The sequence below is a fragment of the Nomascus leucogenys genome, chromosome 11 (assembly GCF_006542625.1).
Source record: "Nomascus leucogenys isolate Asia chromosome 11, Asia_NLE_v1, whole genome shotgun sequence".
Lineage (NCBI taxonomy): Eukaryota > Metazoa > Chordata > Mammalia > Primates > Hylobatidae > Nomascus > Nomascus leucogenys.
This window is the reverse complement of record NC_044391.1, coordinates 7,559,443-7,581,389: the sequence shown is the minus strand read 5'-3', so window position 1 is coordinate 7,581,389 and position 21,947 is coordinate 7,559,443. Positions and strand designations below refer to the sequence as shown.

General features: G+C 45.5%; 1 protein-coding gene across 1 annotated transcript in view; it reads right to left on the bottom strand.

The window, feature by feature from the left end:
* The window catches only part of ISM1 (isthmin 1), a 78,290-nt gene that overhangs the window by 6,427 nt on the left and 49,916 nt on the right, over positions 1-21,947 (bottom strand). The window contains exons 3-5 of the mRNA XM_003252878.2: positions 15,038-15,302; positions 5,938-6,081; positions 2,065-2,154 (exon numbers count right to left, since the gene is read on the bottom strand). Of these exons, the coding sequence (XP_003252926.2) occupies positions 2,065-2,154; positions 5,938-6,081; positions 15,038-15,302 (499 nt within the window). The remainder of the gene's footprint in view (positions 1-2,064; positions 2,155-5,937; positions 6,082-15,037; positions 15,303-21,947) is intronic.

Sequence of the window (21,947 nt, the reverse complement as noted above, 5' to 3'; positions counted from 1 at the left end):
GCTGGGCGCAGTGGCTCACGCCTGTAATCCCAGCACTTTGGGAGGCCGAGGCGGGCGGATCACGAGGTCAGGAGATGGAGACCATCCTGGCTAACACGGTGAAACCCCGTCTCTACTAAAAATACAAAAAAATTAGCCAGGCGCGATGGCAGGCGCCTGTAGTCCCAGCTACGCAGGACGCTGAGGCAGGACAATGGCGTGAACCCCGGGGGACGGAGCCTGCAGTGAGCCGAGATCACGCCACTGCACTCCAGCCTGGGTGAAAGAGCGAGACTCCTTCTCAAAAAAAAAAAAAAAAAAAAATTCTATCAAGCATTTAAAAAATTAAGATATAATCTGGCAAAATCAAGATTTCAGGCCTCTCTTAGAAACCCAGAACATCTGGCAGCACTGGATGGGTATTCATTCCATGATGGCCACATCATGGCCGACCCTTTGGATAAAGCTTTTCATTTTGTCATAGACCCTACCATTCTCTACTGCCCCCGACACTGTAGCTGTTTCATTTTCTTTTCTTTTTTTTCTTTTTCTTTCTTTTTTTTTTTTTTTTTGAGATGGAGTTTCGCTCTTGTTGCCCAAGCTGGAGTGCAATGGCGTGATCCTGGCTCACTGCAACCTCTGCCTCCTGGGTTCAAGTGATTCTCCTGCCTCAGCCTCCAGAGTAGCTGGGATTACAGGCGCCTGCCACCAAGCCCAGCTAATTTTTGTATTTTCAGTAGAGATGGGGTTTCCCCATGTTGGCCAGGCTGGTCTCAAACTCCCGGCCTCAGGTGATCCACCCGCCTCGGCCTCCCAAAGTGCTGGGATTACAGGTGTGAGTCACTGCGCCCAGACCATTTTCCTTTCGTCATAGTGCTAAAACCATTATTTTCCTCCAGACTTTCTTATTTGTCTTTCCTTTTATTCTAGAGTTGTTCTACTTAGATGCTTACCTGACCCCATTACCTGACCCCAATAGGCATTTGAGGAACATTTTTGTTCACCAAATTAGCTCCCAAATTGCAGGGCTATGAAAAAAAAAAGGACTCAGGATCGCTAAATTTTGGCTGAGGAGGCAGGGCAGATGTGAAGAAGCTAACTAAGAACTTTTGGGTGGCTAAAAGATATGGGACAGAAGGAATTTTACCCTTCTACAATCCTTAAGTATATAGAGAAGCACATAAAGCTGTTTTAAAAAAGTAAGTTTGCACCTTGCACCTGAAGAGTCACTTTCCATTTTGTTTGGTTCACATTTATTGCATTTGCTTTACCATTTTCTAGTGGACAAGTAGCAAACTGTACCAAAAGTTTACGAAAAATTCTTTTTTTTTTTTTTTTTTTTTGAGACGGAGTCTCGCTTTGTCACCCAGGCTGGAGTGCAGTGGTGTGATCTCAGCTCACTGCAAGCTCTGCCTCCTGGGTTCACGCCATTCTCCTGCCTCAGCCTCCCGAGTAGCTGGGACTACAGGCACCTGCCACCACGCCCAGCTAATTTTTTTGTATTTTTAGTAGAGACGGGGTTTCACCGTGTTAGCCAGGATGGTCTCGATCTCCTGACCTCGTGATCTGCCTGCCTCAGCCTCCCAAAGTGCTGGGATTACAGGCGTGAACCACCACGCCTGGCCCGGTTTATAAAAAATTCTTGCAGGGGATGGAGGTGCAATATTTTGAGAAAATTCTCTCTTTCTCTCCCTCCCTCCCTCTGCTGGAGAACTGAGGGCACCATTTCTTGATTTCGTTGAGGACGCTCAATGAAGGCTGAGTGAGAACAGATTCCATGTGACTCGAGCCCCTGCTATGGGCTTATTCTGTGCTAAGAGGAGAGACAGGTCCCCATCTGCCTCTGGCTGTGAAGGCTGCATAGACAGCAGAGTGAACACAGAAGCGCTCGGTCTGGTGGAGGAGGCTCCGAACTGTTTTCTCTTGCTTGAAGTAAATTCAGCAAGCAAGACACATGCTGGGAGCACTGGACCCCAGAAAAGGAAAATGAAACATTTACGTGGATCCAAGGATGGCATTGCGAAAGCAAAAGGAATCTCCGGGGCACTAAGTCAATATTTGGACTAAAAAAGAAAAAAATCTTACCAACTTCAAACAGTTTGGTGGCATTAAACTCCTCGCTTCCCGCAAGCAGACTCACTTCGGTGGCAGCTGTCCTAAAAGTGTCTTCAATTCCTAAACACAGACAAGAGCTCATTTTTCCATCATTATATGGAAAAACGTATCTCCCCCCACAACAATAAAAAAATAAATACACCTGAACAAAGCCTTTTTTGTATTCATTACTACTCACGGGCAGAAACTTGCCAACAGAGGAAACAGTAAAAAGCAGGTCGTAGTGCGGAAACTACATTAAAACCCCAGATACATTGGCAGCATGAAATCAGATCCAAATGTGCCTGAGTGAGTCCTTAGGAACTCACTCACTGAGCCCAGGGATGGGGTTTTGGGCATTGGGGGACACATGTCAGGATGGTGTCAGGGTGACAAACTAAACCAGAGGCAGTAGAACGTAGTGGTTAATATTTTGTTCTTAATGACTGACTGTGTGCATTGAAATCATTACTAGCCACGTGACCTTGGGGTAGCCAGTGAACTCTGGTGTGCCTCAGTTTTTACATCTGTAAATGGGAAGAACAAATTGCTCTACCTCCTAGAGTTGAAATAATGAAATGAGTTGGTGTAAAGAAAGTACTTAGAGCAGTAAGTGGGAAGTGTTAGGTGATAGTTTTCCCTTGAATATTTGTCTAGTTCATTCTTCGTCTAGCTCACTAAGGATGCTACAATGTGTAGCCAAGAAGAGTTACCTCATATTCTAGGACACTTAGCATTGTTGGTGATGCTTCAGAAAGAAAAAGCTGGGCTTCTCATAATTTGCTCTGAGGAACTGAACCCAGCTCTACTCAAACTTACTGGCTCACCCAAACTACCACCCCTAACTAAGCTTCCTTTACAATCGGGAATCCGGTGCAAGCTAAAGCAATAAGAAGAGGAGGGAGTGAGGCACTGCGGTAACATTTGCTGGTGAGCCTTGGCCTTCCCTGCTGGTTTCCCTGACTTGATTTCCTTCTTTAAGGGGCTCTCTCTGATTTTATGTGAGGCACCTCAAACTTATTTGCAGGGTTGACCTACAGGACAAACTTTTACAGTGTAATAACTGCCAGGCCAGGGAGACTTTGCCCCATGAGTCTTTCCAGGAAAGCTGGGAATCAACGAATCAAACAAGGAAAGAGATCCTGAAAAACAAAATCCTTCATGTTCCAAGGGAGCCCAGAAAAGCTGCAATAGCCAGGAACTGAGAGGCAGAAAGGATGCAAGGAGGGTGAGGACACACGAGGAGAAAAGGTATGAAGAGGGCTCCTGGCCACACTGCTCTCTGCAGTGACAGAAAACAAGAAGGAAACATTTGTAAATGGAGGCAGAGGGGAGCCTTCCCCTGACAAGGCACCTAAATCTACCACCTTGAGTCTGGATGTGAGCTCTGGAAGAGAAAACAACAGGCAAGCCCCCAAACTTTGACTTCAAATGCTATCTGTGTCCCTGTGTGGCTGACTCCAATACCCTTCTCTTGGTAAAGACCAAAGAGTTTAATGATTAAGAATATGAACTCTGTAATCAGACTGTCTGGATTCAAATTCCAGTTTGATCACTTGCTTTCTGTGTGACTCTAGGCAAGTTAATCCTCTATGCCTCAGTTACTACAGCTGTCAAATGAGTACAATCTTAAATACCTATTTCATAAAGTTATTGTGAAAATTAAACAAAATAATAGCTATAAGGACTTTAGCCATTTGCTTGATACTTAGGTACTCAAAAAACCTTCTTCATCATCATCTATTTTATTTTTTCTTCTTCACCTTTATCTTCATTTTCTTTCTTTCTTTTCTTTTCTTTTTTTTTTTTTTTGAGATGGAGTCTTGCTCTGTCACCCAGGCTGGAGTGCAGTGGCCGATCTCGGCTCACTTGGCTCACTGCAAGCTCCGCCTCTCGGGTTCACGCCATTCTCCTGCCTCAGCCTCCCGAGTAGCTGGGACTACAGGCGCCCGCCACCTTGCCCGGCTAATTTTTTGTATTTTTAGTAGAGACGGGGTTTCACCGTGTTAGCCAGGATGGTCTCGATCTCCTGACCTCGTGATCTGCCCGCCTCGGCCTCCCAAAGTGCTGGGATTACAGGCGTGAGCCACCACGCCAGGCAATCTTCATTTTCTTTTGCCTCATCTTTTTACCTTCATCATTATCTTCTTTTACTTCATATTCTTCTTCTCTTTTTCATTTCCTTCCTGTTTCCCTCTTCCTCCCCCTCATATTGTTATTATTTATTGCTTATTTCTACACATCCAGATTCCACCCACCAGGCTTCCAACTCAGCTCATCCTAATGAGCATGGGGAAGTCAGGAAAAAAGCACCGTAATGGTTGCTCCACTGTTTTGAAATCCATCTGCGTGGCTGACATGGAGCCAGAACCGCCACTTCTTGCATTTCAGCCCCGTTTTCTACGTGTCCCCTTTTGCTAACATACACATTAATTCCAATCTGATTCTTCCTCCCTCTCCTCAGAAACGCCTTTGTGCTTTCATTTCTCCTTTGTTCCAAATGTCTCTGGTTGGAGAACAGAGTGTCTAGAGGTAGAAAAAGGAAGTCTGGGGTGTGGGGATCAGATTTTCTGTCTCTGAAATTTTTTTCAGCCAAAGCCATTTGGAATGTGTGGTTTCTTGAAAGGCTCTAAGATATTATTTTAGGCTGGTATTCTACCTGGCAATGGGAAATACACAGTAAGACTATACACCAGGAGTTACTAAGCTTTTTTTAAAGGGTCAGAGGGTAAATATTTTAGGTTTTGTGGGTCACATATGGTCTTGGTTGCAGCTTTCTCCTCCTCTTCCTCCTCCTCCCCTCCTCCTCCTCCTCCTTTTCTCCTCCTCCTCCTCCTTTTTCTCCTCCTCCTCCTCCTTTTTCTCCTCCTCCTTCTCCTTCTCTTCTTCCATGCCCTTCTTCTCTTCTTCCTCCTCCTCCTTCTCTTCTTCTCTTCACAACACTTTAAAAATGTATGGGACACACAAAAACAGGTCTCGAGCCAGACCTGGCCATAGTTTGACAACCACTGCTATAGTCAATCACGATTAATTATTGTTGACTCTCAACATGACCTCTCACCAAGTGTGCAATTAGTTTAGTTTTTGAAGCACTGACAATGCAGTATAAAGTGACAGTTAACTACCAAGATGCCCCAGGTTGCACTCCTGCGAGCCTTTGGCAGCTCTCTGGTATTACTGGTGGGGCTGTCTTTTTCCTGTAGATGGTTGTCAGGCCTCTCATCCTGGCTTCCTCATCAGACCATGGGTGTCTGCCTTCTGCTTCCCTTCAAGGCACAACAAATCCCACATCAAAAACCCAATCTAACCAGAGTCCCTCCTCTAAATTAAATAAGTACAATGCGACATTGTCTTTCAGGTCACGGCCACTGCAATTGTGCATAAGACTCAGAAAATCCATTCAGCTCATCAATTATCTCCTGACTCACTCTGGTCAGAAGTCTTATTAGAAAAGTAGTTACATCTTGCCTCACGCCTGTAATCCCGGCACTTTGGGAGGCTGAGGTGGGCAGATCACAAGGTCAGGAATTTGAGACCAACCTGGGCAACATGGTGAAACCCCTTCTCTACTTTTAACTACAAAATTAGCCGGGCATGGTGGCGTGTGCCTGTAATCCCAGCTACTCAGGAGGCTGAGGCAGGAGAATTGCTTGAACCCAGGAGGTGGAGGTTGCAGTGAGCTGAGATTGCGCCACTGCACTCCAGCCTGGGCGACAGGGAGAGACTCCGTCTCAAAAAAAAAAAAAAAAAAGAAAAGAAAAGAAAAGTAGTGCATCTTTTAAAAAGACAATTTCACTAAGTTTTTAATAATAAATTAAAAAGGTTTCCCCTTGAACTTGGAGCTACACACTCAGGTAAACGTACCTGGGCAGTTTGGACGGTCACAGGTCCTCGATTCTGTTGCAGTGCACGCGTAGCCACAAGACCGGGTCCTTTTCTGGTTGCCGTTCCCGCAGGTAACGCTGCAGACAGACCAGAGACTCCAGTCACCCTCACCATCTGTGGAATCTGGAAGAGAGCCAGGGAGATGGTCATCAACTTTGGCCAAAGAGTCTCCCAATCTCCCCATTAAGCAGCCTGTCAATTATTCACTTCTATCATTCTCGCTGTGGGAGAGGATTCCTGGAGAGGACTTTTCAGCTGGAGCTGAAAGGTTTACAGCTCCAGGGCTCATTTAGGGATCAGCTTTGTGACAGCAAGGAGGTTTTGGGCACTGTGGTGGTCTGTAGATCCCTAGCAGTTGCCCAGAAAACGCTTACCGAGAATGCACACATTTGCACAGCATGGGATAATATGCTAGGCAGTTTCCAAAGGTAACCACCCTCAGTTCCTTCCCTCTGTGTGCTTATAGCCTCTCATTGACATACAGAGAGAAAGAGAGAGAGAGAGGAGAACCTATTTTCTCTAGAATCTGGGCTGGCCTTGACCTTAAGGCCTGGCAGCTTCTGACTTTTGCTTTGGGGAATCCAGTTACTGTGAAAGATGCTCATGCTAGATCTGTGAATTATGGGACATCACATGGACAGAGAGGAGCCACATGGATTACAGATGCCAGACATGTGAGCAAAGCCTTCTCAAGCCTTCTAGCCATTCCCAGTGGACAGCTGAATGCAGCTGTTGCCATCAGGAGCAGAGTACCTACCCAGTGGCCCTGCCTGAACTCCTGAGCCACAGGATCATGAGAAATAATAAACGGTTGTTGTTTTAAGCCACCAACTTTGGGATACTTTGTTACATGTAGCAATAGATTACCGATACATTAATGGTGAAGCTCGAGATGATCCCTCAAGGTCATTACTCAACATCCATCCCGTGAATACCTATTGAACCCTTTTTGTATGTCAGGCACAATTCTAGGTATATGAGATACACTATTAAGTACAACTTTCAAAGATCCCTGCCCTGGAGGAACTAATATTTTGGTGAGAAAAGAGAAACAATCATCAGTAAACACAAACAACAAGTGAATTCGATGGCATGTTAGAAATTGATGAGTGGTGTGCAAAAAGGAAAAGTAGGCCAGGACATAGGGGGGCTTGGGGGTGAGAGGTGTGAGAGAGGTTGGTACCCTACTGATATGGTTTGGCTCTGTCTCCCCACCCAAATCTCACCTTGAATCGTAATAATTCCTATGTGTCAAGAGCGGGGCCAGCTGGAGACAACTGAATCTTGGGGGCAGTTTCCCCATGCTGTTTTCGTGGCGGTGAGTAAGTTTCACGAGATCTGATGGTTTTATAAATGGGAGTTCCCCTGCACAAACTCTCTCTTGCCTGCCACCATGTAAGACGTCCCTTTGCTCTTCCTTTGCCTTCCACCATGATTGTGAGGCCTCCCCAGCCACGTGGAACTGTGAGTCCATTAAATCTCTTTCCTTTATAAATTACCCAGTCTCGGGTATGTCTTTATGAGCAGTATGAGAACAGACTAATACACCTATCAAACTGAGTTCCTCTTACCAAAAGTAAAGTCCTGGAGTGGTAGGATGCCTGGTTCAAGGTCATTGGGTTAACAGAAAGGAAAGCAGGGCTCTAGCACCAAGCCCTTTCTTTCTAAAGCCTGATTCTTTCTGCAGTACCTCTGCTCTGCGACAGTTTCTCCTGGTTTACTCAGATCTTCCTGTGGCCTTGGGGCCTCTGCTGGTGCCAAGTGTGGAGCTAAAGGCATGCCCCTTGCCGGGAGGGAGTACCCTCTGTTCATAACAGGTCGTGGCGATTGTTATTACATAGGCCCAGCAGGAATGTAGTCCACACATGTTTCTACCTGAACTGTGGGCCCGTGCCAGCCTTCCAGGCTGTTGTTTACATGGCATTCACTCTGAACATGCCTCAGGCAAACACAGGGCTGTGGAACCTCCTCAGTTCACTAAGTGGAATTGGAGGAGCGGGGTGTTGGGGGGTGGATTTCATGGTTGTGTCCTCCTCCCTAACTCTGAGTGGAGAGCTTGCTCCCATCTTATCTGCCCCCGGCCCGGGGCCCCATCTATTTTCCTCCCGATCCCCAAAAAAGAATTTTTCTGAACTTTGATTTTTCTCCTAAGAAATGGTTTTCCAACAACTACACAGCTAAGCAGATGTTTGAAACTACTGCTCTGTGTCAGGAAATTCGGCTGCCTGCCCCGGCATTAGCTTCTTTCATCTCCACCGTCTTATTAGGCATCACACAGTAGGACTGGAGAGACAAGTTGCTTCTGGATGGAGAAACCACTCAGGTAGCAGCAGTCGCTGCTCCCACTGGGAATGTTGCAGTCTGGTGTCTCTCAGTCACCTCCCCAAGAGCACCAGAGAGGTGCCTGGAACAAGCACACAATTGCACACTTGTCAGAGAAGCATCCAGGTGCAGCAGGTCATATGCACATGAGCGCGCACCCAGTCACATCCTGCACACACCACCGAGGCCAGATTTTGTTAAAGGGAATAACAGCTAAAAAAAAGTCAAAAGTAAAGGTTATAATGTTTTTATACTCATAAAAAGGGGGAATGAGGCCGGGCGCGGTGGCTCACGCTTGTAATCCCAGCACTTTGGGAGGCCGAGGTGGGTGGATCACGAGGTCAGGAGATCGAGACCACGGTGAAACCCCGTCTCTATTAAAAATAGAAAAAAATTAGCCGAGCCTGGTGGCGGGTGCCTGTAGTCCCAGCTACTCATAGAGGCTGAGGCAGGAGAATGGCGTGAACCCGGGAGGCGGAGCTTGCAGTGAGCTGAGATTGAGCCACTGCACTCCAGCCTGGGTGAAAAAGCGAGACTCCGTCTCAAAAAAAAAAAAAAGGGTGGGGGGGGAATGAGTAAGTCAGAAGAAATCTTATTAAATCCCCTAGGTAGAGTTTGCATCACCTGTGGGTTGGGTACCAGCATAAGACATAACCCAATGATGCTAAGTGGTGTCCTTGGCTTTGCAAAAGCAAAAGGACCCCCACTGCCCAGAAATCTCATGCAGCCTGGCCTCTCCATTATCGCAATGTAGAGAGCAAATTTGGAGAGACATCACCCCTGAACTTTGAGATTTTAGCATTAAACTATCTATTTTAGCATTAAACTCTCTTGTGTTGGAATCCCTGCAGGAGGTGCTTTCTTGTTATAGTTTCTTGGATCTAAATTATTAAACATTAATATTGTGTCAGATTATGTGAAAAATCACGCCCATAATTCCTCTTTCCAAATCCACCCCCTTGGCTACTCCCCTCTCAGGCTGATTCCAGGATGGGCCACATGACTTGCTTTGGCCAATGGGATAATAGCAAATAGGATGCCAGCTGAGGTATACAAAGTGCCCATGCATTCCCTCTTGCTGCAGGGAACTCTTCCACCAAGCGTGAAGGGCCTAGGCTAGCCTCCTGGAGGGGGAGGGACCAGTGGAGAGAGGCCCCAGCCATCTCAATGCAGCATCTACACAGCTGGACACCACTCATTGTGAGTGAGGCCAGCCTAAACCATCCAGCCCCAGCCAAGCCAGACCAGACCAGACCAGAAGAGTCCAGACAACCCACGGACTCGTGAGGGAGAGAACTCTTTCATTCCTTTAATTTTGCGGGTGGCTTTTTTTTTTCCTTTCTTTTTTTTTTTTTTTTTAAGCTGTTTCGAGCTTTCACTCTGTCACCTAGGCTGGAGTGCAGTGGCACCACCATGGATCACTGCAGCCCTGAATTCCTGGGCTCAAGAAATCCTCTTTCCTCAGCCTCCTGAGTAGCTGGGACTACAGGCATGTGCCAACATGTCTGGCCAAGATTTTCAAAAAAATTTTGTAGAAATGAGGTTTCACTATGTTGCCCAGGCTAGCCTTGAAATCCTGGCCTCAGGCAATCCTCCTGCCTTGGCCTTCCAAAGTGCTGGGATTACAGACATGCGTCACCATGCCTGGCCTGGGGGTGGTTTTCTAAGCAGCAAAAGCTAACTATTACAAATACCCCATAAAATCCTCCCTAAAATATGCTCTCTAGACAGCTGCCAGCCTCTGAAGCCATCAAGGATTTATTATTGTGTAAGTGGCTTTCTCCACATCTTTATTTTAAATGCTCACAAAGCCATTTGATTTCCAAACGTTTTTTTCACATGGGTCCCCCAAAGTTAGGCACAGAACTCGCCATGTGGCTAATTATTTCTATTGAGGCTGGCAATGAAGTGAAACTGCCTCCTAGGAAGAAGTATGTATGTGAGCTCACTCCCCCGAAGCTTTCACAGCACACGGGCCCACATCAACGTCCCGGCAAAGACCCTCCTCTTGGGGATTTCTATTTGTTTAATGTCTTCAAAGAACAGAAAGTGAATTTCTGACAGGGACAAATCATTGAGGGCAGTGCTCCTTTCTGCTATAGTAAAACAAGCCTGTTCTCAGTTGCTCACCTACCAGGGGCCACTGCTCAGAGCAGAAAATGAATGTGAGCAGCTATAATCACAAAGATGACAACGGCAGGAAAAAGCAATTCTGGGAGCATTTATATGGTGCTTTGACAGCCCCGGCTGTGACATCAAATAACTCAAGGAGGAAATAAAACTATCCCGAGTGCAGTGGGCTGAGAGCTGGGTTTCAAGGATGCCACTGGAGTTTTAAAGTAGTCCTTTCTTAGTTTCAGGGCACTAGCATTCTGTGGGCCAGTCACAGTGGTGGGGCAACTGAAGTGACTTGGGTCGTGACTTGGCCACTAGTAAACCTGCACCATTAATACTAGATGACAGTGTCTACCGATTACTGAGGGCTTGCTTTAACCAGCTGCCCTGTCGATCTACTGATTTAACTCCTGCAATAACCCTGTGAGATAGGTGGAAACACCCTCTTTTTATGGACAAGGAGACTGAGGCTCAGAGAGGTTAAGGTACTTGCCTAAGGTCACACAGCTCAAACTTGGCTGAGCTGGAATTAGATCTAAGATCTGTCTGCTCCCACCGTATCCTGCTCCATAGCTTGGTATTCTAGCAGTTTTGGCTAGTTGCTCTGGCTTTAAGATACCCTCTTACATGGCCATAATTAAACATTATAAAGAAAAACCACTGAAAAAAAAATCACTGTGAAATCTATTAAAATAGTGTTATGACCAGTTAGAGAATTTCAAAGAACTGAGTCCTAACCCAAGTAACAATAAGCAGTACCTACGTAATTTCATTATGTGAGCTATTCTAAACAATTCTGGAAATGGTATACTACTGTTAGACAAAAAAAAATATTTATTTGGAACTCTCCCTTTGCCCTGGATACCCCAAGTATCTACACAGAAGGGATTTAAAATGCAGCATCTCAAACACATACTTTCCACAGTTGAGCTGACTCACAGCATCATCACATCTGTGTTTTCATCATCACAAGTGAGGTCTGTCTTCTGTTGTGTATTTTGTAATTCATTCTACAGATGCCGTTGTATCCTACATGTATTTCACCTATGATTTTGAGAAACAATCCTTGTGGACAAATATATAAATTCTTACTAAAAATTCTACCTTCAAAACTCTGAGATCTACCTCCTCCAGAAAGGCCAGCCCCTGGGGCAATTTTAGCCTGTCTCAGATGAGGCTGCACGCCCCTGAGATACAGTGACTTGCACTGCTTTGCCATTGCATGAACCTCTCCTTCCTGGGTGATATGTTCTCTTTCTGTTTCCTCCACAACAGCACCCAGTATAGGGATAAATACTTAGAAATTGCTTGAAGAAGTTTCCTGTTGACTGCAATAAAAGTGGGTCTGTGGGATTAAAATCCCAGCACTTTTGGAGGCTGAGGTGGGAGGACTGCTGGAGCCCAGGAATTGGAGGCTTCAGTGAGCTATGATCGCACCACTGCACTCCAGCCTGGGCAACAGGGCAAGACCCCATGTCTTAAAAAAAATTAAATAAATAAAAATAAATAAAACAGAAAGAAAAGGGGAATTCTCAGTTTATCTGATGCTGTATGGAATTCTGGAAAAGATGAATTCCAGAATGTGGGCTATCCTGGGAAGCAATGATCACTCATTCATTCATTCTGCCAAATGCTACTGAGCACCTACAATGGGCGTAGAGTTTTGCTACTCAAAGTGTGGTCGGAGGGCCAGCAGTCTCAGCTTCACCCAGGCTTCTGCCCTTTTCTTCTACCTACTGCATTGAAGGTGCATTTTAACAAGCCCCTGGGCCCATTCATGTGCACATGAAAGTCTGAGAAGCACTGCTTTAGAGGTACTGTACAGAACACGACTTTATTTATAAAGTAGCAATCCCAATGTCCAGGCTAACGATGGGCAAGATACTAGGAGGTACTTTGAAATAATACAAGATGGAGCTTCTCCATGGCCCAGGCATGCTACGAGCTCCTGATGTGAGGAGCTCAATGGTACTCTAGGTCTAGGAGGCTGGGGGTGAGGGTGGCTGAGGTAGGCACAGTAACTGCCCCAGGGCAAATTCTAGCCTCAAGATGGAAATAGAGGGGGTGTTCTTAATGCTTATAAATTCAGCAAACTGTGCTCTGTAAAGGCTTTAGATGAAAAAGTTGTTTCTAGTGGTGGTCTTCAAACTTCAGTGTGCAAGAGAACATCTGGTGACCTTGATTGAAAAAGGAAAGAAACAAAGATGCAAACAACAGATTCCAGGTCTCACTTCTAGACCTTCCCATTCAGGAGGAGATGGAGAACAGTGGCCTTCAACCTGGGGTGAACAATGAAGTCATCCTTGGAGCTTTAAAAGACAACAATGCCTGGGACCCATACTCAGAGATCCCAATTCAACTGGTCTGGGGAGAAGTCTAGGCATCGGGATTTTAAAAAATTCCCCAGGTGAGTATAATAAGCAAACAAGGTGGAGAACTATTCATCTCAAACAGAGGTGCTCAATGCAGCAGAGTGCCTGGAGGGCTTGTTCAAATGGATTTCTGGGTCCTACTCCAGAGTGTCTGACTCAGTAGGTCTGGAGTCAGGCTTGAAATATTTGCATTTCCACGTGATGCTAGTGGTGCTGGTTCTGGGGGCCACACTTTGAGGACTACTGGTATATAGGGAAGGGGTTGCAGCCCAGGATTGGCATTTTTAAACATGCAACTGAATGATTCTGATGCCAGGTATCTGAGCTCTACTCTTAGAAACAACGTTCTGTGTGGGCTGGGCAAACAGGTGAAGCCACAAACGCTGTGCAATCTCAGGCTGGCATCAAGCGGTCCTCTGTGCTTCTCTCATTCAGTGACACTGATCTTTTCCTCCCATTCCTATCTTCCAACCTAAGCACTCATTTCTAGATCCTTCTACTGTCCTAAGTGGTGTGCTACTTTTTTTCCCCAGAAAGGCAGAATTGTGTAGTGGTCAAGAGGACAGATTCTGGACCCAGACTGCCTGAGGTGAATCTCAGGTCTTAGCCCTCCAGGTTAAATTGCTTAAGTTTTCCAGGCTTTAGTTTTCCCATCTGTAAAGTGCAATATCTGCTTCAGAGAGCTGATTTAATGAAATAATATATGTGAAACGCCATGAACAGGGACTAGTGCATGGTAAGTGCTATTTAAATGTTGGCTATTATCCCAAGTTCTTCCTCTTGGAAAGCAGATAACTTGACTTCCTTTGGGAAAGGTGAAGGTTTCATGAGCCCGCTGGCTGGAAGGGATGTAGAGTTCTCTTTCAGTTCCCCTAGCACTTGATGTACATTTCTACCATGGCACTATTTTGCTCTGTTGGTTAATTTTCTCCCTTGGTCCGCAGATTGGTGAGATCTGTTCTGGGGACAAACTATGCCTTGCTCATTTTTGTACCCAGCATAGTGCTGGACACAACATTTGCTCTTAATAAATGTTGGTTGAACAACCGATGATATGGCAAAAAAATATTTTTGTCTTGCTCTTTTGCAAATTGCTTAGGATTCTCTATTAATGAGAAGAAATGACTCTCTAATATACAATTGGTCTATCTGTTGAAAAATGGGGATAAAGGTTAGCATGCAAATGGTACAAGACAAGTCATCCTCTTCATATACTGCTCACTCCAAAGTCCACTGATGGTGAAGCCACAAGAAAATCATGATGATGGGTGCATTTGTAAGACATTAAATATTCTTATAACAAACTGCCTGATTCCCCACAAAATCTGGCCAGATGCTTGCTAAAATTGGTTTCCTCTTTTTCTTGGACACACATAGAATACATTTCCCAGCCTCCCTTGCACCAAGGTGGGGCCATGTGACCAGGTCTTCCCAACAGAATTTCAGTAGATCTGATGTGTGTCACCTCCAGGCCGAGGGCCTTATGAGTGTGTGTTCCTTCTCCAGGCTCCCTTTCTTTCCCTGGACACCAGCTGGACACAGAATATCCAGGGGATAACTCTCAGGCCCTAACAGTTGGTGGAACTCCAAAATGGGAGGAGGCTGGATCCCTGAATGACCGAGTGGAGCTGAGTTCTCCTACCCAACTCAAGTGAGAAATGAACTTTTATTATTTTAACTCACTGAATTTGGAAGGTGTTACCTCACTTATCCTACTCCCAAAACACAGGACACCAGAAGTCCCAACTTGGAGTTTTGAAATTTATTGGAGGAGGGGTTACTTTGAAGACCTGAGACACACACGTTCATGTGGATTCCCAAGGACCACTCCACTGCCAATATCAAACATAACCCAGTTGCCTGGTCAAAGGAAGCAGCTGTACATATCTCTTTTACTACATCGATTTTCAGGATGAATTTTTACAGTAAAAAATCCAAGGAAGTTAATTGGAGAATTTCTTCATTTTTAGAAATAAAACTGAAATTTGAGGGGCAGGGGAGAAAGAAAGAACCCCAAAGATCCTAAAAAAATTATCTCTTAGGATAATTGGTATAGTGATTATGATTTGATTTAAAATTACAATCTTTCCAGAAAAATGTGGCTGCTGGTGCCTCCTTTGGGCTTCTGCAGAACAGAGCCTTTGTGAGGTTTTCCTCACAGAAGACCAAAAGCCACATGCTCTAAGCAGGCTTTTGCCTGGCTCCATGTCCAAGGCATCATCCTCATTTATTCTTCCCACCAATTTTATATTACCAGGTGGTAAACTCACCATATTCTGGCTGATCTTTGGTTTCAAAAGTCCGGTGGCCTGGGGCTGTACGCTCCCACCCCCTGGGGGGGTTGAGGAAGTTGCTGTCGTCTGAGGTACTGTCGTACTTGTAGTCTTGGTCCCCGCTGTTTGCCCTGGCCAAGGACAGGGACCTCTGCCACCAGGCCCGCCAGTCGGGGGATGGGACTGACCAGCTGGGCTTATTCTCCGGATGCTGATCTCTATCTGCTTCAGAGTCAGGACCGTCGACCACCTCTATGGTGACCTGAAGAATTCAGAACAGGCCAGGGTCAATGTGGAGTCAACAGCCTCCAAGCTACGTGACCCTTGGAAGAAAGTCTGAGAGGGCAGAGGGAAACGATGGATGCATCCCTTGTGAAGGAAAGCTGAGATTGCATGGCGATACACAGGGGAAAACCTCCAAGGATGGTCCACAGGAATTCCACGACTAGATGGAACATGGCCTCGGGTTGGGAGGGGAAAATTCATCACTAGAGTCCCTGATTTACTGATGACTAAAAACTTAATAGCTGGAAACAATGACTGTTGGATTGCTGTGGGTTAGGAATTTGAGTAGAGCTGAGCCTGGAGAGTTTGTCTCTCCTCCATGTGGTATTGAGAAGCCTTTCACTCAGGAAGTAAACATGTACTATATTTGTTCCTGAAGTGATACCAGAATAATCATATTATAATAAAACATAACATTTATGAACACAAACTCTGCACCAGGCACTATCCTAAATGCTCCACCTGTATTATTTAACTCTTGCAAAGACCTCCCATCTGTGTTTTTGTATGCCACATCTCCCACTGAGAGAGGTGGAGCCCATTTCTCCTCCCTGGAGATCTGCATTAGCCATGTGATTCACTCTGTCCAGCAGAATGGGTAGGAGTGGAATGGTGACAGGTATTAACAGAGGCCTTACGGCTTTCATTTTCATTCTCTTGGAAAGTTCTAACCACTGTGTAAGGAAGCTTAGCCTAGACCACTACATGTGTAGAGACCACGTAAAGAGAGAGGCTGCATGGAGGAGAACCAAGGTCCCTCAGCCCACGTCTAGCTCTGAGGCCTCAGTCATGTGAGTAGGGCCATCACGGATCTTCCAGCCTCAGTTGGGTCACTCTAGCCAACACCATATGGAGCAGAGACAAGCTCTCCCAGCTGAGTCCCAGTCAAATTCCTGACCCACAGCAATCCCGTGGTCATTGTCTCAAACTATTAAGTTTTGAGATGATTGCCAGATAACTTTTACCACCAGGGAAAACTGGTGTACAGAGACATCAACAACTTGCCTAAGGTCACAGGGCTAGTAAGTGGAAGACAAGGGGAGTCTGGTTCTAGAGCCCATGCCCTCCCTAACTTTGACACACTGTCTCTCAAAAAGTAAGTGACAGAGCTACTGTCTCCTCATGAGACCAAAGAAACAACAAGACCACAGGTGCAGGTGGGGGCTGGTTGCTTCAGGGTGTATAGAGACATAAGTACAAGCTCCTCGAGACCAGGCTTTCCCAGCTATGATTTTCACCCACCCCATGGTTCATCCTAGCCTTCACACTCCTCAACCAACCCTCAGGGTCAGAGCAGATAGTCCTGGAGCCAAAGCTAGAACTTGTTCTCAGATTTATGAAAGTCTCATTTTGAAGTCTGTCACGGGGCTGGAAGAATGAAGCTTCTTGGTTCCAAGAGACAATCAACATAGAGAGACTTGTTTAAAAAACATAATAAAAGACGCGTTGGGTTCCTTTGGCTGTCACATAGCTCTTGCAACACCCCCTGGATGAGTTACGTGCAAATGAATCAGAAACATGCACTCCAAGTAATCAACCCAAGATGTACTGGGCAGATGCATTTCCAGTTTTGCCCTAACCTGACATCTGATAGAGTTGCTGAGATGCTCTGCCAAATTGCACCAGGGCGTGCCCATCCCTGAGACAAATAGCCCCTTCCTTTTGTGTTAGGAATGGGGAGGTTTGAATTCTGCGCACTTCAAAGGATGCTGCCCAGCCAATGGGCCTGGGCTGTGGTTTTATGGAGTCCGGACACATGGTCAAGAGGGTGACTTTCAACCCCAGAGTCTAGTCAGGCTGCAGCAGGCCAAGTGCACCTTTCTCCTCTGTCACGGGACACCTAGAAGGGCACTGCTAGCTTTACCCCATGCCACTACCCTTACTTCAGTCTTGTAGGCACCCTTTGCATATTTGTAAATAATTGTGGAGCTTTTCAGTAATCCCAAAAGTGAAAAAAAAAAGGGGTGGGGGGGGTGGGGAAGAAAAGAAAAGGAATACATCATACATCTTGTATCATTGCTATTTGCTGGAATGAATGGTTGTGGGAGAGTAATGGTAACAGGGACCCACACAGAAGCTCAGAAAGACAAGTGGAGAAGGAGCACACAGCTGGGTAGAGCCGAGCCAAGCTGGGCAGTGACAGGGCGATGCTGAACCTTTGGAGACATAACCTTTCTTCTCTGCAGCCCCATCTCCCTCTGCCTGCAGATGGAACTGAGCTGCAACAATCGTCTGCAAGGCTATTAAGGGTCTTGGAAGGGAGAGGCTGCCAAGAGCCAGGCAAGCCTGCAATTATGGTAATGAAATCAGTCTCTGGGTAGGAGATAAGAGGGAATGTGCCCAACACTTTTGGTATTCCATTTGTGTTCGGACTGGAGTCAAAGGAATTGCTTAAACAAAACGTGCCCTGCAATTTCTCCAAGCTGGGAATAAAAACAATTTCATGTTTCAAGCTATTACCGTCAATATGATTTTTTTTTTTTCTCCAAACTGCTGCTCAGATCCAAACAAAATAGATTTGTTGCCTGGCCAGGCAATGAGTAGCAAAATACAAATTACTCCAAAAGCTATATCGATGACTAAATCTCAACACTTAGAGGTTTATTTTTCCCCTTAATTGCTAGCCACTGCCTCAACTGAATTAAAACAAAAACAAAACACAAAACAAACAAATCTTAGGATCCACCGCACCCTTCCCTACAGTTAACAAAGTGAAAACCTCATGCTGATATCAAAAGAAGAAATCTAATCTTGAGCCTGAGGTTTCATAGGCATCCAATTAAAAAGACTTAATGAGTGTGATCAATGACTTCTCCAATGGCAGGGGCTCGTTTTATGTTTCCTATTGCTCTCATTCTATTTACATGCTTTTTAGTAGCAAAGAATCCGTTGATAAAGATGTCTTGAACAATGATCAATGTGATGAACTGTAGGTGTGGAGTGAGCACAGATTTCCAAACTGACAAAGTCTCTAGATCTCACCATCCTTTCTCATCCTTAACACATAATTGAAGTGTCTTAGTATATTTTTTTCTTCTGGACTTTTCCACACTCAAGTCATGACGATAAAAGAAAGGGAACTCTCTCAAAAGCCTCAAGTTCACTTTCTGGCACAATCTCCCCAGCTCCAAGAAAGAGAGTCCAAAAGAAGTGCCCATTTCGAGAATTCTGTCTTAGGAAACGAGGAAAAGTTCCAATGCACCTCGATCAGCTTTCCTTCTCTTGAAAATTAATACATTGACTAGAAGCAAACTCTTGATTCTTGCTCGGAAATGCACTTCCCATAGGGAAACCCACACCATTCTCAGTCTAGCTGATAATAAACCAATGCCACTGAGAATACAGAGGCCATGCTCTTCAGACTCAGGAAAGCCCTCTTGCTTGTTGGTCCTCTAAGCCTTGTGAGCTGTGGAAACTGGTGGGAGTGGGCGGGTATTTTCCAGAGAGGAAAAGGATTTCCTCAGGAGCACAGAGCATCGAAGGACGTGTCTCCAACAAGGGGTTTAAATCCAGATCATTCTACCCCTTCTTCCTCGACAATTGCCATGAAAAGAACACAAAATGGACTAGGAAGATGTCTAATTCCCTCTTTTCAGAACTGCTGATGCTCTAAGAACAAGGGTGGCAACCCCAGCTAACTGTAGCTACTGCTTTGAGACTTGCAGCATGCCGATCCAGGCATGACTGTCCCTTCTACACAACTTACACCCAATTTTCAGGCACAGAAACTGGCTTGGAGAATTCAAGGTCCCGAGGTAAACAGCAAGGAAGGCATAGTGTTGGTCTCTGAACCAGTTCTTCTGATTCCCAATTATTTTTATATACATCTCCTTTGTCATCTTCATCTCCAGTATCATCACCAACCAGCACCTATCAGTTCTGGGAAGCTTATCCTATATTGGGCCCTGTGCTAAGCACTTCATATGATGATCTCATTGCATCCTCACAGATAATCACACTTATATATAGTATTATACTACATGGCTACTCATAGGTAGTATTGTCATTCCAATTTTATAGACAAGGAAACTGAGGCACAAAGACGTCCAGTAACCCACATGGGGCTACGGAGGTCAAGTCTGGCTGACTAAATGATGGTGCTTGATCCCAAAACACAAGTCAATCTGCCTCCATATGTTGGCAGCAGTACCCCATGAGAATCTGAGCCGAACAGGCTTGTCTCTATAGGGGCATGGGTCCATGTCTTGGGCAGAGAAATTTCTTGATTCTTATCCAGCCAGACCTGCCATTCCTCTAAAAGTATTTTAGAGAAAAAGGAGGAGGCAAAATCAAAAGTAGAAGCACGTACAACTGTAACCCTGGCCAACTCATCTGATTGTATCTTGTGGCACTCAAGAGGCCTGTGGCCATGTTAATATGTCTGTGCAAGGAAAAAAAGGCCTTTACATGACTATTTTTAAGTCCCTCTTAATGGGAGAAAAGAAATAAGTATATTGATTGAAATGAATACTAATCTCAACTTGATCCAGAAAAGAGAATGTTTGGTTGTGAATAGCTAGTGTAGTAATGAACTGATGCAGTAAGCCTAATAGTGCATTTATTTCAGAGATTTTTGTCTCTGATATCTGACTATCAGCTGCAGACTGAAAACCCAGCCAAGGATACCAAAGTCTAACTTGTTCTGGGGGATTTACTTTCTTTCCTGAATGATTTTTGTGTTCAGTAAAACTCAACCTCTTATATTGTTTTAAATTTCATATGGAGACTCGGTTTAGGAGTCTGAGGCTATTTCTTTCCATTTTGCGCATTTTCTTCCCCTCCTCACTTCCACAGCTTGAAGCCAGTCTTAAAATAGAATTGTCTGTTTCACTTGGGACCGAGGCTGCCTGACTTCTGGGAGTTAAAATGCTCTACAGAAGCAGGTGTTGGGGCTTTTAGAAGGATTTCCTATCCTGAAAGTCAAGAGGCCCAGGGGGGACGTGGCCTCTTGCATGGGCTTAGCGATGTCACTTTGGAAAGGTGCAGGCTGTTTCCTTAGCCCTGGAGCGTGGGAAACACTTCCAGAGCCTGAAGGGGTGGGGCAGTGCGGAGGGGAGGGCGGGTATCAAGTTCCCATTCAGCTCCCAGGCTCCAGCTAGGGAGAACCAGATGGGGGCAAAGGCAGGTTGCCAGGGGAAGGGGCAGATGAGGCCAGAAGCCCTGGCAGCGGAAGCTGACCTACTGAAGGGCCCCTCACCTGACTTCACTCTGCTACCCAGGGAGAGGGAATGCTTTGACGGGGCCGGCAGGGACCAGCGGGGCTGTCTGCTGGGCTGAATCGGCCCTGTGTCAAACCAGTGGATTTCAACAAAAGAACAGTGCTCTGAGGAAGGGGTGAGGGCTGCCAACACGAAAACCATCACCTCCTTGTAGAAAGCACCTCATGTTTTAAAGGACCACCAGGGAACTGGTTTACACAAGTGCAGTGGTGCATGGGGCTGCAGCGGCTAGTGCTGTGTGGTGTGTGGGTGTGTTTGTGTGCATGCACGTGCACACATACACACACACACACACACACCACAATTACACACTGACAGAAGGCTGGGGCTCCCAGGGGTAGCAGTTGTTTTATTCTTTCTTTGAACGTCTTTCTGAGTGACCAATACTAACCTTTTGTGGTCTTCCAGAAACAGAAGGCCAGAAACGTGCACAATTTTATTTTCTTCAGGGCCAAAACGTCATCAGATCAATAAAATGCTGGCCACCCTCCACCCCTCTGTATTGCCCACAGAAAATTAACAGATAGGGATTGTATAGAGCAGAAATAGAATAACTTGACTGGGCAGTAGGCAAAAAGGTATTGTTGGCTTACTCTTTTTGATTTTTTGACTTTGACAATAGCTAGGCTGGAGCTGCATTAATTTTTAATCCATTTAGCCAATAACATTCACATCTGGAGTTATGGTAAACCTTTATTCTTGGGAGTTATGGTGATCTTTGCTGTACAAAGGGTAACTGGGGTTCCCGGCTCTGGGAATCCCAACTGCCTTTCAGCCTTTATGCTATAGCTTTTCCCTAATATTTAAGTAATATTTTAAAAAGACAGGTCAGTTGCAATGACTCATGTCTATAATCCCAGCATTTTGAGAGGCTGAGGCAGGAAAATTACTTGAGGCCAGGAGTTCGAGACCAGCCTGGGCAACATAGTGACGCCTGGTCTCTTCAAACACTGAAAAAGATTAGCTAGGTATGGTGGCTCGCACCTGTAGTCCCAGCTACTCAGGAGGCTGAGGTAGCAGGATCACTTGAGCCCAGGAGTTCAAGGCCTCAGCAAGCCATGATTGCACATGATTGCACCACTGCACCCTGGCCTAGGTGACAAAGAAAGACCTTGTCAAAATAAAATAAAATAAAATAAAATAAAATAAAATAAAATAAAATAAAGACCCAAGTGAGGTCTAGGTAGGGAATGGGAATATTCAGACTGATGGATTTATCTAGAAGACAGAAAGGGGATCCCAAAAAGTTCTGTCTGAAATTGGGTTCAAGCACAAAGCAGCCAATAACTTTCCAATGAAGGAACAGTCCCCGGCAGCCTTCCGTTCTCCTGCATCCAGGCTTTAATAATAACAATATAGTAAGTTAGCTAAGCCAGTGAGCATTTCATATATATATATATTAC